This window comes from Hemiscyllium ocellatum, chromosome 38 (assembly GCF_020745735.1).
Source record: "Hemiscyllium ocellatum isolate sHemOce1 chromosome 38, sHemOce1.pat.X.cur, whole genome shotgun sequence".
In the NCBI taxonomy this organism is placed as follows: Eukaryota; Metazoa; Chordata; class Chondrichthyes; order Orectolobiformes; family Hemiscylliidae; genus Hemiscyllium; species Hemiscyllium ocellatum.
The window spans coordinates 35120840-35134659 of NC_083438.1; the positions used below are offsets into that span (position 1 = coordinate 35120840).

At 46.3% G+C, this 13820-nt stretch overlaps 1 protein-coding gene across 2 annotated transcripts in view; it reads left to right on the plus strand.

Annotated features, from left to right (window-relative positions):
* Window positions 1-10632: 10632 nt before the first annotated feature.
* LOC132834014 (nectin-2-like) overlaps window positions 10633-13820 on the plus strand; it is a 76458-nt gene continuing 73270 nt past the window's right edge. The window contains exon 1 of one of the 2 annotated variants that reach the window (XM_060852727.1): window positions 10633-10928. In XM_060852727.1, the coding sequence (XP_060708710.1) occupies window positions 10877-10928 (52 nt within the window). In that variant the 5' untranslated portion in view covers window positions 10633-10876. The remainder of the gene's footprint in view (window positions 10929-13820) is intronic. The other variant, XM_060852726.1, reaches the window with a different exon arrangement.

Consider the following 13820-nt stretch of genomic DNA (forward strand, 5'->3'; position numbering starts at 1 on the left):
TCATTCCAGCAAATCATATAGTGTTTGGGAGCTGACTTTGACACATTATCACCCAGCCTTCTGCTACTCCTGTTTTGCAATGGGTATAATTACTGCTTTGCAAAGTTGATTACGATGTTCAGTACGCAATGTACAGAGGTGAAAGTGAGAATTCAGAATCACCAATGATGCTTCACTCTTAGCCACCCTCTCGAGTTCAGTCAACATCCCCTTTCCCTGGACTCTGACAATCCCCCAAATCCCATCAAAGTTTAGGTGTGGAGGTGATTCCTTTGGATGGTATGAAGCAAGAGGGACCACAAATTCTGTGGAGAGATTGACGAATCTGGGATTGTGTTTTAATCTCAGAGCAGAAAAGGTTTAGGGTGATAATTTGTGGTGTCTTTTAAAAACATAACTGAGTCGGATTAGCAGTACCTCAATAACTCCCCAGAACCTAAGGCAGACGAGATAGACTGTATAACATCTAATGTGGGCTTGCAGTGTCTAACTAGCCCCTAATTCAGAGGAAGAAAATCCTCTGAAAGTGTTGCCTTCTTTCTGATGGCCTAAAATGCAATTGTTTTGTCGCTAGATTGCAATCTCCCCGGATATCATTAGGGTGTGGGTGAAAATAATGAACACTATCCAGATACGAGGTTAAGTTTCACTGAGCATTTGATACAGAAAACTTGATGAGGCAATTCAAATTTGAATTAGTCCTTTAATTTAATGCTTCAAACTATTCAATTTTGCTGATTGAACAAAAAAATATAAATTGCAAAGTTGAATCATGTCACAAAACGACAACTGCCTTGTATTTCTGAAAGAGAATCCTAGAGTCAAATTCTATATCATACAATTCTTCAAAAAAAGAGACTGGGATTTGGAAAGCTAGTTTGCAATAGAGAGTGATGCCAGCAGTGTGTGGGTCCATTTCCAATGACTGATTGGTTACCAAAATATCCTACCTTCTCCACATCCCCCCCTCTTAGCATGAGGTGTAGTGACCTACAGGTTAAACTCACCACCAGTTCTCTCTCTCTATGATGAGATAACGGGACGATGGAGACTTTTAAAATAAATTCAGAGTCAAACATCAAAGGTGTTATCCCAAGGCAGTGAGACCCATGAGGTTTAGAATCAGTCATCTGATACATAAGTGACTGACATTAACCTCTCTCTCCCCTGACCAAACTAATCATTCAAACTATGTTGAGATGTTTTAATAATACTTCTTGGTGCTAAGGTGTTAAAATGGAAGACAGCCATTCAATCAATGATTATTATCCCATGTGAGTGAGAGAGGAACAGGAGAAGCCCCTTGAGCCTGTTCTGCTATTCAATGAGATCATGAGGCCTAACTCCATAGACGTGCCTTTGTTCCATATCCCTCTGCTTAACAGAAGTGTGACTATCTCGGATTTAAAATTAACAACTGATTTTGGAAGAGAGTTCCAAATATCAGAGCTATCGCTGTAATGGTGGGCGATATAAACAGATTCAAGATGGCTTCAGAGCATGGCAACTCTTTGCGAAAAACAGGCAAAACGAACACTTTTCACTGTATTTTGGTACACGCTCAGCTGGCTAGATTGCGATACAGTGACATCAGCAGTGTGGGTTCAATTCCCACACCAGCTGAAGTGACCACAAAGTTCCTACATTCCAGCTTGGGGTGTGGTGACCTTCTACTGAGAGGGCAGGACTACAGTGACTTGATCTTTTGTTGCCCGATCTGTTTGGTTAAGGATTTGTATTCAGGAAGACAATGAGTCTTAGGACTGAGCGTTTCTTTATCAGACTGTGGTTTTCCCTTATCTGATGTTATCAGCTCAGGAATTCTGCATCTGCTTCCTTTATAATTGCATATAAACTTTGTCAGCAATTACACAGCATAGTGGGGGGGGGGGGAAACCATGTTCTTTGTCAGTTGAAAAATACTGCTTTTGTAGGTTTTACCGAGAGCTTGTTATCGACTTAGGTTCTAATCCCCCTTCCGTCTGTTTTAACCCTTATTCTGTCAAAATTTAACCAAGGCATTCACAATCACTGAGGGAGGGTTTAGATCGAGTCGATGATGGAGACACCAATCCCGGGGTAGGAGGTTCCGTCACCAGAGGGACAGGGATTGAAGGGAATTGGGAAAAGAACCAGAGATGGGGAGAGGAGGAAAATTTGTTTCTTTTTGACCCAGCCAGCTGTTGTGATGCGGGCCTCAAAGGGCAGTGCGAACAGATTCAACAGGAGCTTTCAGCAGTGAGGAACCAGAGAAATACTGGAAGGGAAAACATTCCCAGGACTATGGGGATAGAATGGGGGCAGAGCTTTGGTGAGTGGAACAAATGGGAGAGGTCTAAGATCAAGCCAGAGCAGGGACGGTGCATTGAATGGCTTCCTCCTGTGCTGTATGATTCTGTGGTTCTACTGAACTGTATGAATCCATTGGATTGGTTTCCTCCAGATTCAATAACTCCAGTAGTCTCCAGGCATCGTCCACATTCCAGAGCCCCTGGTGTGTGCTGAACATGAATCAACTCCCTTTCACTCAACATCTCCCTGTCCCACTCATCGACACTGACCCACAGTTCAGCATTGGCAGGTCCTGCTGAAATCATTCCATCACTGATCCATCAGCTCACTCTCCCTATACCTTCCCAAACCTCAACACCTCTCCCTACCTCGGTAAGCTCCTCAAGCTCCTATATCCCTCCTTATCTCTCTAACACTTTCTGACACTCTCCCTATCTCTGAAGCCTCTTCTAGCCCCTACCCCTTCCTCAGGTCAGTAACCTTTTCTAGCCCCCACACACCTCCCTAACTGTCACCTCCTCCAGCCCTTACATTCCTCCCTATCTCTGTAACCCCGTCCAACACCAACACCCCTCCCTATCTCTGTCACCCCTTCCAGTGCTTACATCTCTCCTTATCTCTATTACCTCCTCCAGCCCCTACACCCCTTATCTCTAACCTCCCCCAGACCCTTCACTCCTCCTTATCTCTGTAACCTCCTCCAGCTCCTCCATCCCTCCCTATCTCTATTACCTCCTCCAGCCCCTACACCCCTCCTTATCTCTAACCTCCTCCAGTCCCTTTATTCCTCCATATCTCCATAACCTCCTACATCCCTCCTTATTTCTGTTGCCTCCTCCAGCCCCTACATCCCTTCCTATCTCTGCAACCTCCTCCAGCCCCTACATCCCTTCCTATCTCTGCAACCTCCTTCAGCCCCCTCACCCCACCTATCTCTGTAACCTCCTCCAGTTTCTACATTCCTCCCTATTTCCGTAACTTCCTCCAGTCCTGAAATCTCTGTCAATCCCTGATATTTCCTCCAGATAACGTGGTGAAGATGAGTGGGAATCTTGATGATTGAGGGGCCATTAAAATTTGATAGAGAATAGCTAAAAAAAAAAGCACTTAGGGGGAGTAGATAAATGAGCTTGTAATAAAATAGAAGATATTTTAGAAATCTAGAAACTAGGAGAAATGCAAAAGTGGACAAAGAACAAAGAATTGGCGACGGAATTTTACAGGTGCTTTGCATGAATTTTCACAGTTGGGAAAACTTCAAGGAAGTCAGGGGACAGAGGTGAGCGGAGTAGCCATCACTAAGTTGCTGGGGAAGCTGAAAGGTCTGAAGGTGGATAAAGCACCCGAAACAGATAGACTACACTGGGCCGAATGGCCTTACTTCCACTCCTATGTCTTATGGTCTTGTGGTCTTACACCCCAGGGTTCTGAAGGAGAAAGCTGAAGAGATTGTAGAGACATGGGTGGTGATCACTGGAGTCAGGGAGGGTCCCAGTGGACTGGAAAATGGCTAATGTAATGGTGAGATAGAAATAGGAAACGATAGGCAGGCTAGCCTGGTCTCGGTTGTTGGTAAGATTTTAAAGTGCATTATTACGGATGGGATTGCAAAGCACTTGGAAGTGGATAGTAAAACAGAGCTGAGTCAGCTTGGCTTTGTTAAGGGGATATCATGCCTGATAATCTGGTAGAATTCTTTCAGGAGGTAATGAATAAGTTAGAGAAAGGAAATCCTGTGGATGTGATCTATTTGGATTTCCAAAAGGCCCTCGACAAGGTGGGGCACAAGAGGCTGCTAAATAAAAGCCCACGGTGTTAGGGGCGACGTACAGGGCAACTCCCGTAACCACGGAATCATTTTTCATGGTTTCACTTACCCATGTTTTACCATGGCCAGAACATATAAGAGGGAACGTTCCAGAACCAGGGACCAGGAGGCTGCCGGGAAGGTACGTTTCTCAGTTAAATGAATGTGTTCACTCCTATCCACGGCTTTGAGCTTCTGCAGTAGGTCCTGGAACATTTCTCCCATGGGTACGGCGGGAGGCCTACTATGCTGGCCTGAATGGAGGATCAACTGACTGGCAGAGATCAAGAGATAAAGGGTGGCACGGTGGCACAGTGGTTAGCACTGCTGCCTCACAGCGCCAGAGACCCGGGTTCAATTCCTGCCTCAGGCGACTGACTGTGTGGAGTTTGCACATTCTCCCAGTGTCTGCGTGAGTTTCCTCCGGGTGCTCTGGTTTCCTCCCACAGTCCAGAGATGTGCCGATTGGGTGAATTGGCCATGCTAAATTGCCCGTAGTGTTAGGTGAAGGGGTATGGGTGGGTTGCGCTTTGGCGGGTCGGTGTGGACTTATTGGGCTGAAGGGCCTGTTTCCACACTGTAGGTAATCTAATCTAACCTCTTGGTATTTATTTGAGACTGGCAGCCCGTGGACGTCTGCAGGGGTCAGTGTCAGTACCACGACTATTCACGCCACGCATGAATGATCTGGAAAAAGGAATGAGGGCACTCTTGCTAAATTTGCAGATGACACAAAGATAGGTGGAGGGTCAGGTCGTGTTGAGGTGGCAGAGGCAGCAGAAGGATGTTGCCTTCAGGGAAGTAAACTACCATTCTGGCCCAACCTGACCGACATGTGACTCCAGACCCACAGCAACGTGGGTTGCCCTCTGGGATGGACCGTGAGTGCTGACCTACCTCATCCCATGAATGAGTCAAAAACAAAACTCTTAAACACACCGAAAGAGCTCTAGGCTTAAATAAAGTCTGTACAATGAGACAGGCGGGTACAACAGCAGTCAGATAGCTGCATAGCCATGAATCCTAAAGAAACAGTGTTGAGCTGCCAGGAGTTATACAAAGCCAGCCCCAATCACAAACCTCCATTCAGTCTACCCAGCCCAGCCCATTCCAGCCCAGCCCCTCCTCCACCCTGACTGTCAATGAGAGAAAACCTAATCACAGCCAAAACTCAAGCAGCGCCTTTAAATCAATGCTCTCACTCCATCACAAACACCACAGCTTTCGGGGGTTGGAGGGCTCCAATGGTCTGAAAGTGGCAATGACAGGGGCTCGCAGTCGAGAGAGATCCTTGCATTTAAGTTCGAGAGAAAAAAAACTGCAGATGCTGGAATCCAAAGTAGACAAGAAGGAGGGTTGGAATGACACAGCAAGCCAGGCAGCATCAGGAGGGACAGGTAGGAGGGTGGGGGAACACAGCAAGGCAGGCAGCATCAGGAGGGACAGGCAGGAGGCTGGGAGAACACAGCAAGGCAGGCAGCATCAGGAGGGACAGGCAGGAGGCTGGGGGAACACAGCAAGGCAGGCAGCATCAGGAGGGACAGGCAGGAGGGTGGGGGAACACAGCAAGGCAGGCAGCATCAGGAGGGACAGGCAGAAGGCTGGAGGAACACAGCAAGGCAGGCAGCATCAGGAGGGACAGGCAGGAGGCTGGGAGAACACAGCAAGGCAGGCAGCATCAGGAGGGACAGGCAGGAGGCTGGGAGAACACAGCAAGGCAGGCAGCATCAGGAGGTGGAGAAGTCACTTTTTCGGGTAGCATGCAGTTGGAGAGGCAATGACCCACAATGATATAATCGCTGGACTATTAGTCCTGAGATGCAGATAATGCTCTGGGGACTGGGGTTTGAATCCTGCCACATGAGATGGTGGAATTTGAATTTAATAAATATCTGGAATTAAAAAGTCTAATGATGACCATGAGTCCATTGTCGATTGTTGGAAAAACTCACCTGATTCACTAACGTCCTTGAGGGAAGGAAACTGCCATTCTTACCTGGTCTGGCCTACACCCAGACCCACAGCAATGTGGTTGACTATTTACTGCCCTCTGGACAATTAGAGATGGGCAATAAATGCTGAGCTAGCCAGTGACACCCTTATCCCATGAATGACTACATTTTTAACAAAGCACTTCACAGGGAACTGACCACAAATATCGAAAAAGAGCTACAGAAGGGAAAGGCAGCCATAAGGATCAGTGCTGGGTCCACTACTTTTTGTCATTTATATAAATGATTTGGATGTGAGCATAAGAGGTACAGTAAGTAAGTTTGCAGATGACACCAAAATTGGAGGGGTAGTGCACAGCGAAGAGGGTTACCTCAGATTACAACAGGATCTGGACCAGATGGACCAATGGACTGAGGAGTGGCAGGTGGAATTTAATTTAGATAAATACAAGGTGCTGCATTTTGGGAAAGCAAATCTTAGCAGGACTTATACACTTAATGGTAAGATCCTAGGGAGTGTTGCTGAACAAAGAGATTTTGGAGTGCAGGTTCATAGCTCCTTAAAAGTAGAGTCGCAGGTAGATAGGATAGTGAAGAAGGCGTTTGGTATGCTTTCCCTTATTGGTCAGAGTCTTGAGTACAGGAGTTGGGAGGTCATGTTGCAGCTGTACAGGACATTGGTTAGGCCACTGTTGGAATATTGCGTACAATTCTGGTCTCCTTTCTATCGGAAAGAAGTTGTGAAACTTGAAAGAGTTCAGAAAAGATTTACAAGGATGTTGCCAGGGTTGGAGGATTTGAGCTGTAGAGAGAGTTGAATAGGCAAGGGCTGTTTTCCCTGGAGCTTTGGAGGCTAAGAGGTGACCTCATAGAGGTTTACAAAATCATGAGAGGCATGGACAGGGTAAATAGACAAGGTCTTTTCCCGGGGTCAGGGAGTCCAGAACTAGAGGGCATAGGTTTAGGGTGAGAGGGGAAAGATATAAAAGAGACCTAAGGGGCAACTTTTTAACGCAGAGGGTGGTACGTGTATGGAATGAGCTGCCAGAGAAAGTGGTGGAGGCTGGTACAATTGCAACATTTAAAAGGCACCTGGATGAGTATATGAATAGGAAGGGTTTGGAGGGATATGGGCCGGGTGCTGGCAGGTGGAACTAGTTTAGGTTAGGATATCTGGTCGGCATGGACGTGTTGGACCGAAGGGTCTGTTTCCGTGCTGTACATCTCTATGACAGTAGGCTTTATTAAGCATCTTAAAGGCCTTAATTTTAAAGGTGAAAGGCAGGAGGTTTGGAGGGAATTTGAGGAAATTTATTTCACCCAGAGGGTAGTGAGTGTCTGGTCTGCACTGCCTGGGAAAGTAGTTATGGCAGGAAACTTCCCAATATTTAAAAAGCACTTGGATGAACACTTGAAATGTTGTAATATTCAAGGATATGAAAGTGGGTCTTCTGGAATACTGAGTTCAATCCTGGTCTCCCTACTATAGGAATGTGAAAGGGTTCAGAAAACATTTACGCGGATGTTGCCAGGGCTGAAGGGTTTGAGCTATGGGGAGGGTTTGGAGAGCCTGAGACCATTTTCCCTGAAGGGTCGGAGGCTGAGAGGTTTTTTAAAATCATGAGGGGCATGGGTAGGATAAATAGACAAGATATTTTCCCCAGGGTGGGGAGTGCAGAACCAGCGGGCATAGGTTTAGGGTGAGAGGGGAAAGGTATAAAAGGGACTTAAGGAACAACTTTTTCATGCAGTGGTTGGTACATGTGTGGAATGAGCTGCCAGAAGAAGTGATGGAGGCTGGTATTATTACAACATTTAAAAGGCATCTGGACGGATACATGAACAGGAAGGGAGTGGGCCAAATGGTGGCAAATGGGACTAGATTCCACAGAATCCCTAAAGTGTGGAAACAGGCCCTTTGGCCCAACACGTCCACACCGACCCTCAGAAGAGTAACCCACCCAGACCCATTCCCCCTACCCTATAAATTCCCCTGACTAATGCACCTAACCTACACATCCCTGAACACTATGGGCAATTTAGCATGGCTAATTCACCCTCCCTTTGGACTGTGGGAGGAAACCAGAGCACCCGGAGGAAACCCACACAGACACTGGGAGAATGTGCAAACTCCACACAGTCAGTGACCCGAGGCTGGAACCGAACCCAGGGCCCTGCTGCTGTGAGGCAGCAGTGCTAACCATTGAACCATCTCAAAAACAACAGCCTGAGCAGGGACATGAACCCTGGACACCCGCATTAAAATTCTGATGGTTTACTGACTGAGCTACCTGGGCTCACCCTGAATTAATTTCGAATATCTGGTTGGTCTGGACGGGTTGGACTGAAGGGTCTGTTTCCGTACTCTCTATCTCTATGACCCGAATGTAGATTTGAAACAGTCATTTTTTGTCAGTACAAGCACAGATGGGCTACATTACACCCTCCTACGTTGGGAGTGATAGAAATATGCAACAGCTTGAAATGGGAAGAGGGCATGCTGAGAACATAGGTTTGTAAGGCTGGAGGACTTGAGGGAGACGGAGGTTTTGGGAACAAATAAATGTTGTTTAAAAATTGAGGTACTGCTGAATCAAAATCACTACAGGTCAATGAGGGGCTTGGAGCCATAATTTGAGGCAGTTCCAGGATAGATGTTCAGATGTTATTCACCCTTGGCTTGAGAATTCAGGACTAGGGGAAGAGGTGAAAGTCGCAGTCTCAGGTTTAAGCCCATTTATGACCAAGAGGGGACAGAATTCTTTTTCACGGGGAGAGGTGTGAATCTTTGGGATTCACTCCCTCAGAAGGCTGGGAAAACTCAGTCATTCGGGAACAAGGCAACATGGGACAAAAGCAGAAATTGCCGGAGAAACTCAGCAGGTCTGGCAGCATCAGTGGGGTCAAAAGCAGAGTCTTCATCAGTCGTTGGATTGAAAGCGATAACTTTCTTCGCACAGGTGCTGCCAGACCTGCTGAGCTTCTCCAGAAATTTCTGCTTTTGCTCCGGAATCTCCAGCAGTTCTTGGTTTCGAGTTTAGATGCAGCATTGTGAATCATAAAATGACACATAGCACCCTTCCTAACGTCGGGACGTCCCGAAGCATTTGCCAAACGATGGAGTTGTTTTGTGGATTCATCATCGTTCTCGTACAGAAAGATCCCACAGCCAGGAACACTAACTGCACAGATAAGACATTGGACAGTAAACTAGGACACACTATCCGAGGGAAGACGGGGCCCTGGTTTAACAACACGTCCAAGGAGGGAGAGGCAGCAGTGCAGCACTCCCTCAGTGCTACCACTCCAAGGTCAGCCAAGAAATGTGCGCTGAAATCTCAGGAGGTACGATCACATTGAATGGCCAAGCAGCTATAAATGACACAATCCAATCTGACTTTTACAGCATCTATAAGGCAACGCCCAGCGACGTCACCAACTGGGACAAACACTCGTAACTTCCAGGAAACTGGAATCACACTGGCGCCAGGAGAGGATTAAGCTGCATTTCTATAGCACCTTTCAACATCTCAGGATGCCACAAAACTTGGCAGAGCCAAAGACATTTCTTTGCCAAGTGTACTTTCTGTGGTAATGTGGGAGGAGTAGCAACATACCACATCCTGGAATATTTTAAGTGCTGCTGATTGAAGAATAAATATTTTCTCCATGACATATGTAGAAACTTCCCATTTCATACTCCAAACTGGCCGAGGAATAACGAAACAAGCCTCGTCGAACACTCTTTTTAACACTGCGTTTCTAAGATGGTTGAATATGTGTTGCTGGAAAAGCGCAGCAGGTCAGGCAGCATCCAAGGAGCAGGAGAATCGACGTTTCGGGCATGAGCCCTTCTTCAGGAATGACAGAAGGGCTCATGCCTGAAACAGGAATGTCATTCCAAGGGCTCATGCCCGAAACGTCGATTCTCCTGCTCCTTGGATGCTGCCTGACCTGCTGCGCTTTTCCAGCAACACATTTTCAGCTCCGATCTCCAGCATCTGCAGTCCTCACTTTCCCCTTGAAGATTTTAACCTATTGCGAATCCTCTTGCAAGGATGCCTTCCTTGAAGAAGCTCTCTTCCTCCCTCTCTCACTGCACACCTCAGGTCGCATTTCCAACGCATCCTCCCCAAGTCCCTCCTCCCTACCTTTTATCTTAGCCTGCTGGACACACTCTCTTCATTCCTGAAGAAGGGCTCATGCCCAGAACGTCGATTCTCCTGCTCCTTGGATGCTGCCTGACCTGCTGCGCTTTTCCAGCAACACATTTTCAGCTCTGATCTCCAGCATCTGCAGCCCTCACTTTCTCCTCCACTTCTAAGATGGTGCCAATGGCAGTGCAGTGCTCCCTCAGCGGGTGCTGGAAGCTGTGACAACTGGTGAACACAGCTCTGGACATAAATCGCTGTGAAACGAGCCTGTTTAACTAGAAACACTGAGATTTCAGCTCGGAATGTGGTGACTCCCATTTCACTGCACTCAACCTCCCACCCCCCTACTCCCTTCTCTGTAATACATTGAAAAATCTTCCTTCGTTCAGTGGGGAACCTGCTTTCGGTTTCTGAGGGGGGTGGGGAGGACAAATCGTGTCTGAGTCAGTGAGAGAGAGAGAGACAGCCCTTAAAGAGGGAGGAGTCTTTTTAATCGATACTGGGAAACGAAGGGTTTTTTTAATTGGGAAGTATCGAGGGTGCAGCACTACAGAAAAAAAGGAACAGGGGAGATTCGCGACAGACCGATCAAGATCTTCAGAAGGACTGAGTCGATTTCATTGGAAGCTCTTGTCGTGTGAAATCTATCGACCTGCACATTTCCTTCAGCAATGGCTACGTTGTATCTGATTCCCTTCGTCTTGTTACTTCAAACCTGGAGTGGTAAGGATTCGCAACGTTAACTGTAGCACATTTAGATTTGGCTTCCTAGGAAAAGTAACACGCTGTCCTAGCAGAGAGAGAGAGAGAGAAAAAAAGGGGCCCCCTGTTTTAAGATCGCCATTATTTAGGTGTGGCTTGTTCTAGATGGGGAGGTCTGTGTATGTTCACTGGCCTTAGTAAATGATTTCAAATTGGGAAAGAGGGAATTAAATTTGAAATGTCTACACTTTTGTCCTTCTGCCGAGATATGTCTCTCTCTCTCTCTCTCTCGTCTTAAACCAGTTGTAGTTAAATTCCTTGCCCCCTCTCTATGGTCACGGCTGAACTGGAGCTTTTTTTTTCCTGGTATAAAGTTAAAGCGAAAGGTTGAGCTCGGATTACCCAGAGGGAAGAGCTCAGGTTTTCTTTTTCTGTCTTCCCATAACACACACACACACACAACCAACTGAATTAATTTTAAAATCCAACTCCAGCCCTCGCCATTTCAAAACAGAAGAGAAAGGGTTTTTTTTAAAAGGAATTAGGCGTCGTCTCTTTTTTGTGTGTCTCAGCCCTCCAGAAACAAAGGTATTTTTCTGGACGGGTAAAAGGGCGTGGACCTTTGAGAATATCTGATTTCCAAAGTGCACTTTTATCTGTCTCTTAGACCCTCCCTCCTTCGGGTAACTTAGTTTTCACTGCAGGTTTACACAGTTCAAGGGAGTTTGTTTTTTTAATGTTTTTGTTTTAACATACAAGCCTTTGAATTGGCCGGTGATTGTTTTGCATTTTTGCTTCTTTCAGTTTTTGAGAGAGAAAGAGAGCGTATGGGAGACAATTGGAGGATTAGTTTGGTGGGAGTGTGTTGTGTGAGAAGTCTAGAGTCCTGACTGTGTTAGAACAGAAGGGAACCAGATCCTGGTGCAGTTGGGGTGGAGTTGTTGTTGTCAATGGAGAGTAATTATGATAGAGGCATTATTATTATTAAATAAACACACCTACACCCAGTACCCCCACCCTCCCATTCTGTCGCCTTGTCTTGTCCCCTTACTCTCAGATTGGGGTCTGAGACTCTGCTCATTTTCTACCTCTGCTCCCCACACCGCCATACTCTCCTGTGTTTGGTGAACCATTGCCTCCTCTTTTCATTAACTAAAAAAAAAATTCTCATCCTTGTTTTCAAATGCATTCTTTGCTTTGCCCGTCCCTGTCTTTGTAACCTCCTCCAGCTCCAGAACCTTCTCTGCTTCTGCATTCGTTCAGCATGGGAAGGCATGGCTTTCACTCACTTGGGGTCCTGTGCTATGAACATGCCTCCCTTATCCACCCCTGTCCCTGGTTACAACACACATTTTACAACCACTGCCTCTGACTAAGCTCTAATACCTTGGGCTCTATGTCAAATGGTTGGTGCCCTTGTGAGAAACGTTCCTGGGGAAGAGTTTATGCTCAAAACATCGCCTTTCCAGCTCCTTCAATGCTGCCTGATCAGCTGTGCTTTTCCAGCACCACAGTTTTTCGAGTCTGATCTCCAGCATTTCTCCCCCTTGTAAGAAACTAAGCGAAGCTAAAGGCACTATATCAAGTTAGGTTGTTGCTTTACTTGTGTTCATTCATGGGATGTGGACATTTGTTGGGGCCAGTGTATATTGCCCAGGGGGCAGTTAAAAATCAACACATTGCTGTGGATCTGGAGTCACATGTAGGACAGATCAATAAAGATGACAGCTTTCTTCCCTAAAGGACCCAGTTGAGTTTTTTTTTTAATGAAGTTCGACATGGTTTGTTCATCATTAGGCTGTCATTTTAATCTAGGTTTTTAAACTGGATTCAGAATTAGCCACCACTGCTGGGATTCAAACCAACCCCCAGGAACATTTAACCCTGGGATTCTGAATTGCCAGTCTACATCTCCCCCAGGATGTGATTAAATGAGAGTCTTGGTGAGATTGTATCAGGAATATTGTGCACAGTTTTCATCTCTTTATTGAAGAAAGGATGCAGTGGAATTCAAAGCAGTTTGATGCAGACCTGCAATGAAGGGGTTAGTTCATAGGAAACAGGTCTAATGGTTTATTTTTATTCACTTTTCCAGCTGGCCCCAGCATTTATTGCCCCGTCTCTAGTTGCCCTTGGTGAAAGTGGTGATCAGCTGCTTTCTTGAATCGCTGCAGTTGGGGCCTATTCCCATTTGGGCGGCACGGTGGCACAATGGTTAGCACTGCTGTCTCACAGCGCCTGAGACCCGGGTTCAATTCCCGACTCGGGCGACTGACTGTGTGGAGTTTGCACGTTCTCCCCATGTCTGCGTGGGTTTCCTCCCACAGTCACAAAGATGTGCGGGTCAGGTGAATTGGCCATGCTAAATTGCCCGTAGTGTTAGGTAAAGGGGTAAATGTAGGGGTATGGGTGGGTTGCGCTTCAGCGGGTCAGTCTGGACTTGTTGGGCCAAAGGGCCTGTTTCCACACTGTAAGTAATCTAATTTAATCTAAATAACTTGAACTTTTTGAAGAAGGAGAGATGATCTCGTTGAAAAGTAAAATCCTGGGGCTGTTACTAGGATGATGTTTCCCGTTGTGGGAAAGTCTGCAATGAAGGGCCACAGATTAGTAGCCTCCCGATCGAAGTGGGAGTGTGGAATGATTTCGTTCATGTTTGGATTCCTCTTTCCCCAGTTAGCAGTAAAAGATGGGCCATTGATCATATTCAAGCATGAGTTAGGTAGATTTCTTTCTTTTAAATTGGTATTTGGGGACAGAAAGTGATGTGGAATTAAAGCCACAATTGGATCAATATGACCTCTTTGAATGGCGATACAGGGTCAAAGGGCATACCTCTATTTCTTGTGTTTCTCTATGTCGATACTTTAAGAAATGAGTCAACAGTTCTGAAAGATTACCAAGTCTGGCATT